The sequence below is a fragment of the Alexandromys fortis genome, unplaced genomic scaffold, assembly GCF_014885135.2.
Source record: "Alexandromys fortis isolate MF-2015 unplaced genomic scaffold, M_Fortis_MF-2015_v1.1 scaffold_221, whole genome shotgun sequence".
NCBI classification, from domain to species: Eukaryota; Metazoa; Chordata; class Mammalia; order Rodentia; family Cricetidae; genus Alexandromys; species Alexandromys fortis.
In genome coordinates this window covers 1606629-1625659 of record NW_026068096.1, presented here as the reverse complement: position 1 = coordinate 1625659, position 19031 = coordinate 1606629, and the positions used below count along the sequence as shown (strand labels likewise).

At 59.9% G+C, this 19031-nt stretch overlaps 2 protein-coding genes across 5 annotated transcripts; both read left to right on the top strand.

The window, feature by feature from the left end:
- Window positions 1-49: 49 nt before the first annotated feature.
- Atp5f1d (ATP synthase F1 subunit delta) lies at window positions 50-2814 on the top strand. Its single transcript, XM_050123596.1, has 4 exons — window positions 50-330; window positions 1162-1315; window positions 2171-2259; window positions 2402-2814. Exons 1-4 carry the CDS (start codon window positions 190-192, stop codon window positions 2522-2524), a joined length of 507 nt encoding a protein of 168 aa, XP_049979553.1. The 5' UTR covers window positions 50-189; the 3' UTR covers window positions 2525-2814.
- A 2342-nt stretch (window positions 2815-5156) lies between these two features.
- Window positions 5157-15040, top strand: Midn (midnolin). 4 transcript variants are annotated; one of them, XM_050123588.1, is made up of 9 exons: window positions 5157-5291; window positions 6639-7247; window positions 8302-8389; window positions 8567-8629; window positions 10425-10553; window positions 10649-10963; window positions 11137-11275; window positions 11604-11876; window positions 13092-15040. In XM_050123588.1, exons 2-9 carry the CDS (start codon window positions 7012-7014, stop codon window positions 13367-13369), a joined length of 1521 nt encoding a protein of 506 aa, XP_049979545.1. In that variant the 5' UTR covers window positions 5157-5291; window positions 6639-7011; the 3' UTR covers window positions 13370-15040. The 4 variants fall into 4 exon arrangements, with proteins under 4 accessions (XP_049979545.1, XP_049979544.1, XP_049979547.1 ...); XM_050123587.1 differs by having other exon boundaries at window positions 11134-11275; XM_050123590.1 differs by lacking the exon at window positions 10425-10553.
- Window positions 15041-19031: the final 3991 nt, after the last annotated feature.

Below are 19031 nucleotides of genomic sequence, written 5' to 3'. Positions count from 1 at the left end.
TGCCTAGCGCGCTCTGCTTCGCCCGCGGCCTACCGGGAATTGTAGTGCACGCCTGCGTACTTGTGGGAACTGCGCCTCCCAGCAGGCTCCGCGCGCGTCGTCGTCCTCCTTGCCCTCTCTCAAGGCCGCCTCTCTGTCCCGGTGTGTCCGCTAAACGTGCCACCAGAGTCCGTTGTCGTTCTAGCCGCCATGCTGCCCGCCGCACTGCTTCGCCGTACTCCACTACGCCGCCTGGTACTCCAGGCGCGTGCCTACGCCGAGGCCGCTGCAGCACCGGCCCCCGCCGCCGGGCCCGGACAGATGTCCTTCACCTTCGCCTCTCCGACGCAGGTGCGAATTCACAGCCCCCAGGGTCACCAAGTCCCCGACTTGACCCACGTGGGGTCACCTCTATTGGGCCTCAAGTTCTACCCCCACAGGGGCCGCATGACCCCCTCCCCAGACTCCGCCCCTTGACGAAAATTTTACGCGTGCCTAAGACTCCACCACTTTGAGGTTCGCCTATACCTGAACCCCGGATTTTGCCCTCTAAGGGAGTGTCCCCTGGACTACATGCCTTACACCTTGATACAGGTCATCCAAACCCCATTCTTGGGTGGATCACTGTATTCTAGGCCTTATGAACCAAGACTTAGGTGGTGTTACCTGAACCGTAGGATTCATCTGAACCACGGACAGAGCCATCCCCTTGGGGGTCACAAGGATCCTCCTCCCTACCCATGGAGGAGTCACCAGTACCCACATCCAGAGCTGTTCTTAGTGATTGGCTAGGCCCAGATCCTGCCACTGAAGGGTCGCCTGGGACTGACCCCAAGCTACTTGTCCCAAAATGTTCACCTGAACCCAAAACCCTGCACTCCGCAGGCCCTAGCCAAGGTTCTGCCAACTGCACTTGGCCTCCTCACAAGGCCACCTAGGGTGTTCTTGCACTGTCCAGCCTTGTATAGCAACTCCTGAGGAGGGAGGACAGCCTTAGGTTTTCCCAGAAACCCCATCTCCAAGATTAGCATCGTGCCCAGCATTGCCCTCTTTCAGTCACCTCGACACTGCTTAGACATCCCATTTCCCAGGTAAGCAAGCCAAGTCTACTGTGGGCACTAGGAAAGCCCTGTCTCGGGGCACCGGGTAATGCCCACTTCCACACTCTACACTCTCTTGCAGGTGTTCTTTGACGGTGCCAACGTCCGTCAGGTGGACGTGCCTACGCTGACTGGAGCCTTTGGCATCCTGGCATCCCACGTTCCCACGCTGCAGGTCCTACGGCCTGGGCTGGTGGTGGTCCATGCCGAAGACGGCACCACAACTAAGTATTTTGGTGAGTGTGGCCCAGGGTGAATAGAGGCTCAGATCCCCACAGGTCATGGAGAAAGCAAAGGAAAGACTTGCGCAGCTCACCAAGACCAAGATGCAGCCATCTGGGGCACAGAGAGACCTCAGCTGACAAAGGAAGAGACATACAGGTGGCTGTTGAGGAACTTGCTTCAGGGTAGGTCAGCTTTGGTGTAGGAAGGAGCCAGTCTGAAAGACCTATGTTTCCGGGCGGATGGTTTTCTCTCATGTCACCCCTTCTCCAGATGAAGGAGAGGTCTCGTCTCTGACAAGGTGGGCGTGGGGGTGAGGACGAGAAGGTTGTATGTGTTGTACACACATAAAGGCACTGTCTTAACTCCTCTCAGAGAGGGACTGAAGCTGGAGTATCCCCCTGACCAAGGGCGGCTGGCCAGTGAGCCGCGTCACTGCCCTGTCCACTCCCCAGCGTGAGGTTTACAGGCAGCTCTGGCCATGCCTGGCTTTCCCGTGAGTGCTTCTCCCAAGGGGCCCTGGGCCTTCCTGTTTCTTCTCTTTTTGTTTTTGTTTTTAGGGAAGGGTTTCCTATGCCCAGGCTGACTCTGAGCCCCTGATCCTCCCCTCCACCTCCTGAGTGCTGGAGGTGACAGGTTTCTGCCACGCTGAGGACTGAGCCCAGGGCCTTTTACATGACGGGCAGGCATACTGCCAGCTGAGCCTTGGCCCCAGCGCCTCTTTTACACTGGTGCCTCCCAGGGCCTGGGATGACAGGTGTGCTCGAGCCACAGCTGGACCTCATTGCCAGTCTGTGGGGTCACCCTGGACTAGAGGCAGAGACTGGGGTGTCCCGGGGAGGGGTCTGCTCAGCCCTTTCTTCCCGCAGTGAGCAGCGGCTCCATCACTGTGAACGCGGACTCCTCAGTGCAGTTACTGGCCGAGGAAGCTGTGACGCTGGACATGTTGGACCTAGGGGTGAGCAGATGTGGAAGCAGGTTCAGGGCGGGGGCGGGTACTGCTCAAGAGTCCCCTGGCTGGTAGGGAGGCAGCTTGCAGGAGTGTGGATGTTTTTTTGCTTGGCCTTGCCTGGCCCTCATCATGGCCCACTCCTCTGCAGGCAGCCCGGGCCAACCTGGAGAAGGCGCAGTCGGAGCTGTCTGGTGCAGCGGATGAGGCAGCTCGGGCTGAGATCCAGATCCGTATTGAGGCCAATGAGGCCCTGGTGAAGGCCCTGGAGTAGGCGTGCAATGTCTGTCACCCACAGGGAAACTGAGGCAGGTACCAGCAGCTGAAAACTTGTTTCCTGAAATCCCGACAGTTGGTTGCTGCTGAAGTTGCCACCAGAGGGCAGCAGTGCTCCAACTGCTGACTTAAGCGTCCTGATGCCTTGCCTGCCTTGGAAGTCTTTCCCCAGCCTTCACAGCCTGGGATCCCCATCGCCTGGGAGAGCTGGCACTCCTTCCCCCTCAGAGCCTCCTGGACAGTCAGCTTGCCCCAGCCTGCCTCCATTAAACACCAGGAACCAACTGAGCATTTTGGTTTCTGACTCTGCATAGCACAAAGCTAGGACCCCAACCCCTGCCTGGGGCTCTTGTATCTGGGCCCCCAGAGGTGTGCAGACAGCAGTGGGTGGGGTACATGCTGGCTGGCTGTTGGGCTGCTGCCTGCGGGGTTGGGTGGGATAGGCAAGGACTGAGAGCAGGGCAGGCAATGGTGGATACCGCTACAGCTGCTGGCCAGGCTCAGTACCCAGACCACCAGCTTGGCCAGGCCCTCCCTTTAAGGCCCCCTGCCCCCACCCTACAGGCTCTGGGAAGAGGCAGGCACCACCTGCTCCCACGGAGGCCCGGCCCTAGGCACACCCCACCTGTGGGTGGCCCTAGCCTGGCTGGCTACCTTCCCAGTCCCTGGTGTGGTTGGTACCTTCTTAGGCATTTTGGCCTTGGGTGGGGTGAGGTGGCACCAGTGCATCCCTTTCTACACCCCACCCTCACCCCAGATGGCCGGTTACTGTCTGACCTGCGTCCTCCTCAGGGGCCTGAGAGGGGCACCAGTTTGGGGATGGGAGGATGAGCAGGGTCAGAGCCTGCCCTTATGAGGTCATCTGAACCATCTCGACAAGTGACCAGCATGCCAGCTAGGGTCTGAGTACACCCTGTCATGTTGTATCAGGGCCCTCTGGGTGACTCGCCATGGCCACATGAGCCTGATCTGGGAATGAATGTGCTGGAGCCCTCCACGTATTAGCAGCCTGGGGGTATTCCCAGGTAAGTCACAGGGGCTTAGAGGTGTGCGGGCAGGCCTGCCCAGGTTCCACTCTGTTCTCAGGCTGAGAGCCCAGGTCTTGGCTGACCAGACCATTAGGAACCCTGTCAGACCAAAGACACAGCCTGGGCAGATGTCAACAGGAGCCCTTGGAATGGCCTGGCCTGGACGAGTGTACCTTGTAGTGTGAGTCGCTCAGACCCTCCCACTCCTAAGAGGAGGTGTGAGCTTTGGGGCCAGGCCTCAGGACAGGACAGCCTGCGCTGGCTGAGACGGAGCCCAGAGGGCAGGGCCTGGAAAGAGCCACTGAGTCTTGAGGCTTCACACCTAGAGACATAGGAATAAGAGCTAGGAAGCAGGAAGTCTAGTCAGCATTTATTACAAGCTTCCAGCTTAAGTGTCCTGTCAGGGCCAGCCTACCTCACCTGCCACCAGCCCACACCACATTCTCTGTGATCCCTCCTGAGGCCAGCCTCACCTCTGACCTCCACACCTACAACTCTGAATGGTAAAGGTCTCCCTACTTCCTGAACCAACTCCTGCTCATCTCTCAGAGCTCCTGGGCCTCCAAGTGTTCTCTGGACTGGGAGTGTTGGGGCACACCTCCCTGCTTGGGGGCCCAGCATGCTTGTCCAGAGTGATCAGTCAGAGCAGGAAGGAGACCTAGGAAGGAACTGGCCTGGGAGGGGCCCCAGGGTAGGGTGGTGGAGACACTCAGGCCAGATAAAGGCCAGACTGGAGAAGTGGACAGGAGGTGGTAGAGCAGGGTCTAGAGTACCTTGAAGGGTCTGGCCCCATTCTGTCACCTTCGAGAACCCCCCTGCTGAGGCCACTCAAGTGGCGGCCTTGGCCAAAGGGCTGCTTTCCTGGTCCACAGGGTGGGTAAGCGTGCACTCCAAAGGCCAGTGTGTGTCAATGCATTCATGAGGTGATGACCAGGGGTCACACACCTGGGGGTGCAGGATGCCCGTGGAGTCTCTCCTCTAGGCGCTTGGCTACACCAAGGCCGATGACCTGGGCTCATTCCTGGGACCCATATGCAGTGGGGAGAACTCCCACAGGTTAAACCCTGACCACATGCGCCACAGCACAGTGCCTCAGGGACAGGGCTACTCATGGAGGTCACACACTGACTGGCCTAGGCAGGTCAGGAGTGGTTGAACCATAACAAAAATGGCCTCTGAGGTCACCGGTAAAGGATGCAGAGGCCAGGCTATCAGGCAGCTGTCTGGGACACCCCACTGTCTGGCAGGTGACACTGCCCTGTTTTCCTGGACCCAGGCTGCTGACTCAGGAACCCCTTCCCGTCCCGCCCCCCTTACCCACGCGGGCGCCCCCAGGCGGAAGCGCCAGGGCAGCAGGGAAGGGGGCGGGGCAGGGAAACAGGCCAGAAAGCCCCCACCCCCCTGCTAATATGAGGTGTTTCAGAGTACTTGGGGAGTCAGGAGTTATCCCAGCCGATCGCAGCGGCCGAGGCACTGTCCTATGGGTGCTGTGAAGCCCTAAGGCCGGGTGTCCCGGCCCCAGGCCAGCAGGAGGGAGGGTGTGGGGGGGTAGATGCGTCACCATCGCCCAGCCCCCCGCCCCTTGCCCGCCCAAACTCCACCCCAGGGAAGGCGGCGCGGATAAAGGCTCAGGGGCTGCCCGCCTGTCCCCAGACCAGCAGGGCCACCTCTCACCACGACCTGCACGCAGGTCATCTGGAGCAGTGGTGACCCAGGACCTGCGTCCTGCGGCTCCGGGTGAGTAGGGGCGGGGCCGCACGAGGGGCAGAAGGGTCTCCACCCGCCGTGGACTCCTTAGGCTGCCCCACTCTTTGTTCTTTGAACCGTCTGCACCTAGGGTGCCTTGGGACGGGGAGCCCTCCAGCTTGTGGGGTAGGAGGGACCACGCGCAATGGGCACCGCCCTGGCAGGACCGCAGCCCACGCCCCCCCCCCCCCCCCCCCCCCCCCCCCCCCCCCCCCCCCCCCCCCCCCGCGCACTCCTTCTTTCCAACCAGTGACCTTGAACTAGTTGCAAATCCAGACTCAGTTTCCCCGTTTGTGCGGTCTTAGACATCTCCGCTTGTTAAATCTAAAGGTTCTTAATGGGGCCTCCCCACCTGCAGATCTCAAAAGTCTCTGCGCCCCCTCCCCCGTGACTCGGGCAGCGCTCCCGGGTGGGGACTGCAGAGGGCGCGCCGGGGCTGCTGACTCACCGCTTGCCCGGAGCGGGGCGCGCGCGGGCGCAGCCGGGGACGCCGCGTCACGTCACGGCTTGGACGGGCGCACCTCGAGAAACGGGCCGACCCGGGATGGGGGGGGCACAGAAAAAATAGGGAACGGTGGACTAGGCTGGGACGCCAAGTGGCACAGGTTCGGTAGGGACGGATCTAATCGGAGCCACGTCACGGAGCTGCAGGGCCCCGCCCAGGCCGTGGGTCCCGCCCAGGTTCTCCAATATCGTTGCATCCACCCACCCACCCACGGGGTGGAGGACTGGCCTGTCTTTGAGAGTCCTGCCCGCGACCCTTGGCCACGAGGCTCAGGGCTCAAGCTGCAGCTTCCGCAGGCAGTTGCTTCCCGGACAGACCCAGTAGGGAGGCCCCACGATTTCCTGTTCCTCCCTTAGTCAGGAACAATGGTCGGTCCTCGCCTCTTCCCCAGACCTCTCCCCCTTGAGGAAGGGGGGCTGTGCTCGCGCGGAGGGTAGTTGGGGGAAAGAGAGGTGCCAAGTCTTCGAACTCGGGTCGGCTCCGGTCCGGGCCCGCCCGCCCTTTGTTGAGAACTCTGGGCCTTATGAATGGCTCTGGGCGCGGGTGGGGGCGCGGGGGCGGGTCAGGAGCCGCATCAGCCCAACCCTACGCGTCTCCATTGGATGCAGAAGGGATGGGGCGGGGTATGGGGAGGGAGGGGTCTCACTGCCACGTGGGGTAGCCCTGCGGCGATTCCCATTGGCCCGGGATCGCGACGGACTGGGCGATATGTGTGTGTTCATTGGCTGCCGCTAGGCCGGCGGAGTAAGTAGTGAATGGGAGGGGGCGGTGGTCCCGCCCATTGGAACGTTGATACATGATAACTTTTTTTTCCTTCGTACTTTCACCCCCAGATCTTGCGAGCCGCGGCTGCTGCTGTTGCTAAGGGAAGGGACGCGCGGGGTAGCAAGACCCGAGAGGAATCCAGGCACCGTGCGAGCCGGGATAGCTCGACCCCTTCTGTAGGACCCTCCCTGCGCCTTGAAGAAACCGGATCGTAGACCCCACCCCGGGGCGCAACCCAGGGATCCCACGCGACCCCAGAGCACCACTCGGATTCTTGCTTGCCGGCTCGCTTGCTAACGTTGGGAACCTTCCCTAAGGGGCACACGCACTGTTCCGGTCCCTGAGCACCCGCAGAGCGGAAGAGGACCTCGTTTCGGCGGGGGAGTCCCGACGAGGATTGGAGGCGACCCGCGGCCCCCAGGCCTCCTGCGCTCGCCGGGGATGGAGCCGCAGCCCGGCGGCGCCCGAAGCTGCCGGCGCGGGGCCCCCGGCGGCGCCTGCGATCTGAGTACGGCCACGGAGTCGGCCTCACCTATGACCCTGGCGATCCACAGTACCACGGGGACTCGCTACGACCTGTCGGTGCCCCACGACGAGACCGTGGAAGGGCTGCGCAAAAGGCTATCCCAACGCCTCAAAGTACCCAAGGAGCGCCTGGCTCTGCTTCACAAAGACACGTAGGTAGCGCGCCGCCCTCGCCTGCGCGCCCCCTGGCACCAGGCCGCCCCCTCGGGCCCGGGCCCCGGGCGGAAACAAAGAGCGCGCCGCGCTGGGAAGCAGGGGGCAGCCAGACGGGGGGGGGGGGGGGGGGGCGCGCCGCGCGCTCTCGGGCGCCCTCTGCGCGGTCTTACTTTACTTGCCTGGGGCCCCCCTCCCCCGCCAGGGTCTGCACAAAGGCAGGAGCGCCCTGCGGGGCCCCAAGATGCACGGGAACTACGGGGGTGGCACGACCGACGTGGGCCTCTGGGATGGCACTGGGAGGGGTCCAGTCTCTGTGCGCCTTGGGGGGGCGCACAGCCGCCCCCTCTTGTGCCCGCGGTCTCGCCGCTTCCGCATCTGCTCGGCGGCCCCCTCTGCGTCTGGCTGTCTCCCCATCACTTACGTCTCTCTGCCCCCCTTTGTTCTCGCTTCCCCACACCTCCCCCAATCCGGTATTTAAATCGCCTCCAGGCCAGGGAGTCTCCCCTCCCCTCATCCCCTCGCGGGCCTCTGGGGACACGCAGTGTCCATCCCCAGTGGAGGGGCCCTGGTGGGGGAGGGGCGAGGGGGGAGGGTCTCCTTTGTTTGAGCAGCAGACTGTGCCGGAGAGGGAGGGGGAGAGCCCGGGTCGGCGGAGCCCCCGAAGGCCTCTATCAGAAAGGGCCGGAGCCCCGCGGCGCCCACAAAGACGAGCCCGGACAAGAATTGGGGAGTTGTAGGCAGGAGCTGCCCAGGAGGGGGGCGCGGGGGAGGGTGGCAAAGAGCCCACGGGGGTTCAGGTGATGGAAAAGTCTTGTTTCTTGCAGATGGGAGGCTGCTTTAACCTGGAGTTCAGTCAGCTGGTTAATGGGGAGGGCTCACAGGAGTGAGAGGCCTCCTCACCGGCACTTGGGTCTGGGGAGCGGTAAGGGTGGGAAGCGCTCCCCTGTCGTCTCCCCCCCCCCCCCCGCGCACGCACAGCCCTCCTCCTCGGCCTCCGCTTCCGCGTCTCGGTGTTGTCTCCCGTCTCACCCTCTTCCTTCCTACCCCCAGCCGGCTCAGTTCGGGGAAGCTGCAGGAATTCGGCGTGGGGGATGGTAGCAAGTTGACGCTCGTGCCCACTGTGGAAGCTGGCCTCATGGTAAATGACTGAGGGACGCGTGCCCTGGAGGCTCCTGTCTCTTGGCCACCTCATTGCTTAAATGCACCATCCTGCCCCTTACAAAGAGCTCTCCCACCCACCCCCAGCACATAGGGCCCCCTCCCCATTCCCTGCTCCAAACCTACACTGAAGACACTTTTCGTCCCTCTCTTGTAGTCCCAGGCCTCGAGGCCGGAACAGTCCGTTATGCAAGCTCTGGAAAGTTTGACCGAGACCCAGGTAAGCAACCGCCACCCTCTCCCTAACCCGGCGGGTGGGGGGGGGGCTGCAGGCAGCGGCTACGCCTAGGGACCACGCAACTCTCTGGACACCCTTAGAGCCTCCAGTTGTTTGTGCTTCCCTGGTGGCCTGTGGGGGAAGGGATGAAAGCCCCACCTCGGTGCCAGCTTGGCCTGGTCACCAGGCTTCCTCTTCCTCCCTGCCTCCCCCAGCACCTGACCACTTGACCTTGAGAAGTTTTCTCTCCCACGGTGACTGCCACGGGTGGGGGTGGGGGAGTCCAATCTTTTGACCAGTCCTAACCATGGGTGACCTTGACCTGAGCTGGCTGGAACTTGTATCCTCCACAGCCCGGCACACTCTTAATCTAGAGCCCCCCCCCCCAAAAAAATCTGAACCAAAACAAAAAAATCCTCATTTGGGAGAGCTGTGCCTCTGGGGAAGCCAGCCGACCAAACTTAGCACGGCCAAGGCAAAGCAGCAAGCAGCGGCAGTCATCCTATCCCCCTCCTGTCTCTTGGCCTTTGTTCCCTGCCCTGGCAGGGGGAGGGGCAGGCAGGGGCACCCAGCCCTGGGCCAGGGAGGCCTAGACAGGATGTTAAGAAAATATTTAGTAAGCAGCCCAGAGGGAGGCTGGGCCTGGCTCTTGAGGAGGCTTCCAGGTTTTGTTGAGCACCCCCCTCCCCATTCTTAACCATAACAGGGCCTCCTCTCTCACAGCCGGGTTCCCTAGCTCCTCCAGTTCTCTAACACAGCCACACAGGCAGCTGGAGTTTGTCCCCAGGAGGAGGGGCATGGCCCTCACTCCATAGACTACAAACCAAACCGTAGCATCCTGCCTAGTGGCGCAGTGGACACTGGGGCCTCAGAACACTCCAGTGGTCCTGCCTCTGGCGGGGTTCCTCGGAGCTATCAGTGGGGGCTGAAGGTGACTATCGGGCTAATTTAAGCAGACTTGCACTTGCTGGCCTGTGGGGGGGGTGCGCCTGGCAGGAGGGAGTTAGTGGGTGCTGGGTGCAGCCTTGAGGTCACCAGAGTGGATTACTCAGCAGGCCACCCATTTGCCCTTCCCCTGGGAGAAAGGGGCGATCCCAGCTGCCCAGAAACCACTTCAGGCTCTTCCCTGTAAAGGATGTGGGGCACAGAGGAGGGAGTGCAGGGTGGGGGCTGCTCTCCTGCCTGCCCACCCCTTCATCCCCTCCCCATGGGGCCCCAAGCCGAGAAGGTTACTCCAGCCCTCTGCCAACAGAGCCAGGGGAGGGAGGGAGTTCTGCGAGGCGGTCTGGTGACTCATAGGCCTGTGTCACTTCTCAGAAACCTCCCCCCCACACACACCCTGGCCTCTGGGGAGAACAAGGCAGATAGTCTGGGTCCCAGAGGTGGGAGAAAGGGTGCCCAGGGCATCCAAGGGTCAGGTAGGCCCACAAATCAGCCCTACAGAGTGTCTGGGGGAGGGAAGGGTTGGCAGGTCATCTGGAAGCCCTTGGGTACAGGCCTCCAGGTCGGTCCCCCCCCCCCCCAGGATATATAAATATTTATCTTGGGAAAGCAAAGGTTAACCATTAGAGCTCCTTCAGGATCCAGCCTGCCTCTTGGGTGTCTTAGCTTTAAAAGGGATCTTGAGGATTTTCTTAACTAGATTCATAGGCAAGCAGGATCTGGGGGCTGCGGGTGGGTATTCAAGGGAGGGCAGTGACCATCATCCGCTGGGCCCCGCCCCATCTGGGCTCAGTTTCCCCTTTAACGGACCCAGAACCAGAGGCCCCAATCTGACCCACCTCTGTCCCCCCCACAGCCCCCAGCGACACCCGGGCCAGGCCGGGCTGCCGGAGGAGGCTTCCGGAAATACAGATTGATTTTATTTAAGCGTCCGTGGCACCGACAGGGACCCCAGAGCCCAGAGAGGGGCGGCGAGAGGCCCCAGGTCACACTGCGGGGAGAGCTGGGCTGGGCTGGGCTGGGGGCATCAGGGATGAGAACCCCCTCAACTGATGAGTGTCTCCCTACTTCTGTCTTTAGGTCAGTGACTTTCTGTCAGGCCGCTCACCTCTGACTCTGGCCCTTCGCGTTGGGGATCACATGATGTTCGTACAGTTGCAACTGGCTGCCCAGCACGCCCCGCTCCAGCACCGCCATGTGCTCGCAGCTGCTGCTGCAGCCGCTGCCGCCACCCGGGGAGATTCCAGTGTAACTGCCCCAGTGTCCTCACCCTGTAGGCCGGTGTCCAGTGCCGCCAGAGTCCCCCCGGTATCCAGCAGCCCTTCACCTGTGTCCCCCTCGCCTGTCACTGCTGGCTCCTTTCGATCCCATGCAGCTTCCACAACCTGTTCTGAGGTGAGGATGGAAATAATTATCTTTGTATTCAGGGGCGGATTTTAAGGGCTCCAGCTGTAGCCTTTGTCAGATGCTCTTCCCTGACCCTGAGCCCGATGAATTTATACCTGGAATGCTGGACTGAGGGGTGGACCCATCACGACCCTACCTACCATTTTCCAATCTCTTAGCAGATGGACTGTTCCCCCACGGCTAGCAGCAATGCCACCTCAACCCCAGGCAGTAGCCCTACCCCTCGCTCCCGCAAACCTGGTGCCGTCATCGAGAGCTTCGTGAACCATGCCCCTGGGGTCTTCTCAGGCACCTTCTCTGGTAGGTGTCACCACTGGAGTGATCTTGAGATCTCATGTACTGGGTAAAGGTTTTCCCCAGCAGTCTAGGACATGAACTGGTGTGACTCTGGACACACAGGACGCCATCTGTAGTTCATGTGTGGTCACTGTGATATTGGGGAGAGTTCCTAGGTCTTCAGAGTCCCTCCAGACTGGCTTAGAGTTTCACATCTCAGCATCCTGAGTAGCTGGGGATAACGGATGGTCTGCCACCAGACCTGGACACTGCAGACTACCCTGTCTGCCTGTGTCATTGCCACACTGAGAATCTGGACTGCCTTGGGACTCACGATCCTTTCCACTTGCAGGCACACTGCATCCCAACTGCCAAGACAGCAGTGGGCGGCCACGGCGAGACATTGGCACCATTCTGCAGATACTCAATGACCTCCTAAGTGCCACGCGGCATTACCAGGGCATGCCACCCTCCCTGACCCAGCTCCGCTGCCATGCCCAGTGCTCACCTGCCTCACCAGCCCCCGACCTCACCCCAAAAACTACCTCCTGTGAGAAGCTGGGAGCCACTTCCCCCACCTCCCTGCTCCAGGGCCAGAGCCAGATCAGAATGTGCAAACCCCCTGGTAAGTGGCCCTGTTACTAGCCTTCCTGCTTCTCAAGGCCTCCTCTGTGTACTGGTGGGTGAGGGGACAGCTGACCGGACTGGGGACCCCCTGGAGCTGACAGCTGCTGCTCCCCCCCCCAGACCTGCCCCAGCTGGGAAGAAGAGACAACTGTGTCTGCATAGAGTGTCCTTGTGTGCTCCAGGGGGCTCCCTTGCCACTTCCTCCTTCCCCTCCTCAGGCCCATCTCCAGATGGCCTTGGGTACTTTGATGAATGACTGAGTCAGGTCTAGCCCTCCTGACACAGCCAGATGTGCCTACTCCTACCCACACTGTGGGATGATAATGACCACTGCTCAACCTAGATCACCTGCTGCATGTTTACGAAAGTAGGAAACTGAGGCACAAGCTTTTTAACACTTGTGATTCTATTTTTTTTTTTTTTCTTTTTTTGGTTTTTTCGAGACAGGGTTTCTCTGTGGCTCTGGAGCCTGTCCTGGAACCAGCTCTGTAGACCAGGCTGGTCTCGAACTCACAGAGATCCGCCTGCCTCTGCCTCCCTAGTGCTGGGATTAAAGGCGTGCGCCACCACCGCCCAGCTTTGTATTTTATTAGCGAGACCGCCAGCCCCTGACTAGGGAATTTTAGGCAGAAGCTCCACCCTGACCACACCCCCAGCCCCTCACTGGGGATTCTAGGCTGGGGCTCCCATCTCTGAGCCAAGCCTTCAGCTCTTCCCTTTATTTTCAGAGGGGTTTTTACTTCCTTGTACAAGCTGGTCTTGAACCTGGAATGCTTTGGTCTCTGCTTCCTAAATAATCCATGCATTGACTAAACTACATTTTTTTGCTGTTGAGCTTTTTTGTTGTTTGAGATGGGGTCTCACCATGTAACCCTGGCTGTCCTGGAGTTTACTATGTGTAAACCTAGCTAGTCCCCCATCCTCCTGTCTCTGCCTCTGGAATGCTGGGATTAAAGGCATGTGCCACCAAGCCCAAATTCCTTCCTGCACTTCTCAAGTGGCTGACTAAATTTTTTTCCTTTTCATTGATCAAATCCCTGTACACCTCTTACTCAGCCCATAGCTCAGGCTGCCCTCCCCAGCATGTTTCAGTAACTATAGCGTAAGACCGGGGCGGTGGGCTTCCTCGCGCCTTTCAAGAGTCTAGCTGACTGGTGCTCCAGCGTCTGCAGTGGGGGCTTGAGACTCACAGGTGCCTGGTCTCCCTTTGTAGGAGACCGTCTGCGGCAGACAGAGAACCGTGCCACACGCTGCAAAGTGGAACGCCTCCAGCTCCTGCTGCAGCAGAAACGCCTGCGGAGGAAGGCGCGGCGGGACGCTCGGGGTCCCTACCACTGGACCCCCAGCCGCAAGGCTGGCCGCAGTGACAGCAGCAGCAGCGGAGGCGGAGGTAGCCCCAGTGAGGCTGGAGGCTTGGGCCTCGACTTCGAGGACTCCGTCTGGAAGCCTGAAGTCAACCCGGACATCCAGTCTGAATTCGTAATGGCTTAAAGGATCCAGCCCCCTTGGGTCTGTCACATCTCCACCCCAGACACGGGGCGGGTGGGGCACTACAGCCTGGACGCTGAGCAGCCCAGCTCTGGGGGCAGGAGATCACCTCCATTGCCACTCACCAGCCTTTCTGATTCTTTTGTAACTTCCCCCGGTTGCCCTGCATCCCTGGTCACACGCCCATCTCTTTCTTCCCTCACCATGGTCGGTTCTGGTGGCCTCTGCGCCAGGGCCCTTCCCTCCCACCTTCTTCAGCTCCAAATATGTAGCAGTCTGTTCCCAGATGCCCAGACAGAGGAAGCCACCCACCCCCAGCCCTTCCGTTCCGCCCAGCTCTTCCCCACCCCCTTCCATAACCCGATTCAGGTTTTTAACTCAAAATGTAGATTCTCCAAGAAGCACTTTACAGATGAGGGTTGGGGACCCCAAGATGAGTATCTACCACCCCCACCCCCATCTGCAGACTTGGCCTCCACTCCAGGCCAGCTGGATCCCTCCATCCCTTCCCCCCAGCTCACAGGGATACCTTTGTCCACAAAGCCTTCCTCCTGCCTCTCAGTCACGACTGCCTGGCTGGCCCCGCTATTGCCATGCTAGTTAGATGGAGGATGCTGAGGGGTTGTCGGTCAGGTGGGGACGCTCCTCTTCCCCGCAGGAAAGGACAGACAACACCACCTTCTCTATGGACACCAACCCGGCTGTCCTCTCCCTTCCTCCCCACACCCACTTACTTCCCTAACCTTCCTTCCCAGTGGAGCTTGGGGAACTATTTATAGATTTCATTTCTGACTGAGCCAGTAATGGTTGCTATTCTCTAGGGAAGAAAACTGGGGTAGGTGGGGGGGCCCAGAGAGACACCCCTGTACCTCTTGTCCCCAAGCCCAGCTTAAGGGGCAACCTCACCTGCACCCAGGAATGGGCAGTGGGGTGCTGAGCTGTGAGTGCATCAACCCCCCCCCCCTGAGGAGGGCGAGCTGCTGGCCCAAGTTGGCCTTACTGATCATGGGCGACTGCCCTCCCCTCAAACTGGGGCTTTTCAACAAGGGTTATCTTGTGGGTATTTTCTTCCTCCACATTTTTAAATTTTGTGCTAATGGGATGTGTGCCCGCCCCCAACATCTGTCAATTTTGTGTAGGCTCCACCTGTCCTCAGCTCCTTTGTTCTGTCTGAACCCCACCTCTCCCACTGTGTGTTTAACCTTAATGGTTTGGGATGTGAACGAGTGTCGGCCATAGCTGTAAAGATTTTTGTGGAGGGTGGGTGGGAGGGGATTGATTCCAGAGGGTAGAGGCCAAGCATTTGGTTTATTTTTTCAATCTTCTTTCCAAAAAGAAAAGGGAGGGGGATACATGGGTGCATTTTTTTAAGCTGTCTTGGATATCTATTTAAATGTGTGTGTTTTTTTGGTTTTTTTATGATTTTTTTTTTTTAACTGCCTGTGATGTGTCCCCTGAGCTGAGGGTGGAGGCCTCAGGCAGGAGCCGAGCCCACCCATAGTTCCCTCTTTCCGCTGACGGACTTCCCCCAGATAGCATTAGCCACCCTCGGGGAGAAAATCCGGCTGTGGGGATCCACCTCACCCAAGTCTCCTTTATTGAAATGAAATTTGGGGGGGTGGGGGGAACCTTACACGAGCACCTAATTTCAAATAAACGGAAACGAGACGTGAACTTTAGTCCTCGCTTGCTCCTTCAGGGTCCCAAGCTCATTGTTCAGGAATGAAGTGCCCTGTTTCCCCCAAAAATGGTTTCCCACGTCCCTTCCCCAGCTTGGGGCTGGCAGGAAGCTGCCTAGGGTGGAGGGAGGGAAGGCCTAGCCACTTCCTGCTACCCAAGGCCGGAAGTCCCTTTGGGCGTGGGGCTGGGGCTTGCCCTGGGTGAGGCTTTCAACCTCTCAGCTCTGACTGTCAAGTGGGCCGAAGACGGGAACTTCGGAGTCAGAATCCGGGCAGACACTCCCTCCTCCCAGTGGTGGGAGGAGTTCTGAGAAGAAACGGAAGTGCTTCCTAGAGTCGCTCCACTCTATCCCCCCCCCCCCTCGGTGGCCACACTTGGAGGATCACGCACCAATATTCCAGGTCTTTGCTTCAGCCATACCCCTTCTGGGCACTGCAGTCTGGTTATGATTGGGAACTTCCCGAGGTGGCTTGCCCACCTTTTCCTTCCCCACGCCCCACAAAGGGATTCTCTAAGATCCCTGCTCCAAGCCTTCTGGGACTAGGCTGAGACAGTTAACACTCTCTGAGCTCCTTTAGTGGAAAACTCCAACCCAACACCACTGGGCATGAAATCTACAGTCTCTATTCCTCTCCACGAAGGCTGGGGGATGAGGAGCAGGTGCCTTCCCCGAGGGTGGCCTGGGCATCTCCACAGTGCTTTCTGCCCCTCCCTCCGCCCAGTCACCCCAAATCGTCCCCACGCCCACGCCAGGAAGGCAGATATCCCGTCAAGCCTGATCCCAGGAGAGTTCATGGTCAATAGGCCCAAAGGTTTGGGGACATCTGAGGCCACACGACGTAGTGAGGGTGAGAACACAGTGGGGCGGCTTCTACTTGTCGCTCAGCGCTACTCGGGGGGACCAGGTAGGCAGCCACGTCCACAAGCGCGGGGAGAGGGGGCGTCCCAGGGGATCTCAAGGTCTCGTCCCGGAGATGGACCCTGTATGTTGGGGACCCAGATCATCCCATCACAACATCACATTGCTTTCTACACCCCGCTCGCCCTCAGCCTGAACAGACTAACAACCCCAGGGGGCGATCTGACCCCGAAGTGGAGGCCCAGAGCGTGTGGCAGGGACGGAGAGGGAAACCGAGGCTCAGACAGCAAAGGCTGCCTAAATCGCATAGGGGCGGGGTCGGCCCTTTGCTTCCTTCCGCCCCCCCCCCAGCACCCCATTGAGGAAAAAGCTGAATGGGAGGGGGCGGCCCCCGGAAACTAGAAGAGATGGAAACGCGGTTGCCAGGGCAGCGCGCCGCGAGAGGCTCCCGACGTCACCGCGGGGAGGGCTCCCCGTCCGCCCCCGCCTGCGCCTCGGTCCAGGCTCCGCCCGCCCTCGGGGAGGCTTTATTGGTGGAACGGCCTGTCGCTCTTCCAGATGCACCAATAAACTCGAGGTTACCCTGTGGAGGCGGGACTTCAGCCCGGCAAGGACGAGTGCGCGAGCGCAGAGGCGCAGCGGCCCCGCCCCGCTGCCCGCGCGTCTGCAAACTTGGGGGCGGGAGACGCAGCCGAGGCTTGACGGCTGAGGCTGGGCCTGGACGGAAGAGGGGGCGTCCCTGGGGGCGTCGCACGTGGACCCCCCAGCACAGGCACGCCACGTGCACCGCGCTGTGCACACCGGCATTTCCTGCTGCATCCCCGCTGGTTCGATTGACCCTCGCCCGATTTTCTTGCACTTCCCAGCCTTTGGGGGGACTTGAAGAAGGGAGACTACCTGTAGGAGGGGGCTTTGTGGGACGAATAGGAGTTTGCCAAGTATTGTTGGAAGAGAAAAGGGTGTGTTGCGGGGCAGCAGTCAGGTCACGTTGTGAAGCGGCGGGGGGCGGAGGTAAGAAAAGGCAAAGCTGGCAAGGGCGCTGGAGGAGATCCCCCAAGTCTAGACGAGCTAATGGGGCGGGGTGACTGATCATGACCCTGGTTAGAATCACCCTTTGGGAGGTGGAGGCAGAAAAAGTAGAACAGGTTTGCCTGAAAATCCCAATAATCTGGAGGAAGCTGCGAGGGCTGATAGCAGGGATGGAGGACGAGGATCTTTTTTAAAATGCACGCAGGCAGTTTGGGTGAGAGAAGGATCCCCAGGGCGGGAATTCCAGGTCATCAGCTGCCTTTGCTTGTGGTCTTCGTAAAGAAGTGGGGGGGGGGCGCACACCTGTCACCACACTCAAGAGGCTGAGGCAGAAGGGTGACTGCGTGGTCGAAGGTAGTCAACAACCTTCTGCTCAGGCCGGCCTAGGGTGGGGGCTGGCGACAAGGAATGATATGGTTTGCCAAACCCTCCAAGGGGGTACTCTCCCAAATGGGCAGAGTTCTGTGACCAGGCAGCCGGGGGCGGGCAGAAGGAGGCCACTAGGGGTCATAGCTTCCTGCCAAAGGCTGGAGTCCCCTGGGGGGAGGGGTGGCCACTTTCCAGTCGGGATCTGGGGACCTGGCAGCAAGCTCTAGATGTCAGAGGTCTGGAGGTGGCTGTCCGTGGGCAGCTGGGAGGAGCAGAACCCGTGGAGGAGGCCAGAGATGGTGCCCGCAGGGCAGAGCCGCCCCCGTGGGGCTCTAAACAGCTCCACCCTCCTGCCCGGCCTTGGGAAGGAGACTACGCTGGCGGCAGCTGGGCGGGGAGCTCTCCCCCTAGAGTCTGATTCCAGCCCCACCCACGGCCACCTAGTCCTCCCCGGTGTCACGCGGGGCAGGTGAGCCCGCTCTGCCTGCCGGGTGGAGGAGGAGGAAGGCTCCCTCGCTCCGGTGCAAGGCTAGCTGGTTCCCTGTTAGGTCTCTTCTAGCTTTTCTCTATTTCTGACTCTATTCAGGCCCCTCTACTTTCGTCCTTTCACTGGCTGTCCCACCCCTCCCTCCCCCACTTCCGCCCCTCCTTCACCCTTCCCCCACCCCTCACATTCCAACCTCCGCCCCCGCCCCCAGCCGTGGAGCCAGCTGCTGCTTTGGGTGTCCCGGGGACGGGAAGGGAGGTGAGTCCTGCCCTGGGTCAGAGGTCCTCCCTCAGAAAGGCTCGGACCAAACCGGAGAGGATGCCCCTAACCCTGCTGGAATGTGGGCGGGACCGGCCCCCGTCGAAGAAGGAGGTCACCCCTCACCCCAGCAGGCAGCCGCAGACAGCTGTCACGCCCCACAAGACTAAGCTGAACACCACCAACCCCCAGCCAGGAGCATTTACTGAAGACTGTGGGGCAGGCTCCCGGTGAACAACACCTACCTCATGACCCTGATCCCGACCCCGCGCTTGGTTCTTGCACAGCCTGAACCCTGCATGCCCCAGTGGTATAAGACTGTTGTCTTAGCTGCTTCCCAGAGGAGAAAGAGGTCAGCTGGAGATTTTGAGTTCAAGGCCAACCTGGGCAACTTAGACCACCCCACCCCCGCTGGCCAAGTAAGAAACAGGTTGGCTTCATTTGCTCTGTGGTGCTGGCCTAGCTTGCCTGAAGTTCTGTGTTCCCCACAGAAACAGAAAGAAGAAAAGGAGTTGGTGTTTGTTTATTTTTATTGTTTTGAATTGACTTAACTCATATATCTTGAGTGTGTGTGTGCACCATGTTCATGTTCGGTGGCCACAGCAGATTTAAGAGGACTTCTTTTGGATCCCCTAGGACTGCAGTTACCTTACAGACAGTTGTGAGCCACCATGTTGGGAAGCGAACCCAGGTCTTCTGGAAGAGCAGAAGCTGTGCTAACCTCCAAGATAGCTCTCCCGCCCAGAGAGTTGGAATGTTTGCCCAGGACACCCTCCCTCAATAAATACCCACAGGCCACCAAGGTCACTGCCTTGTGACCAGTCCTCTGTAGTCATTTCCTGGTGGGAAACAGGAGTGTTCACAGGTGTTGGCTGAGGAAGTGGCTGCCTTTTGTTAGCCAGTCATCTGGGCTCTAGAGATAAAGGGGGGTCAGGATTTCTAGGGTACTTTGCACTACAGAGAGACTTCAGGGACAACCTATC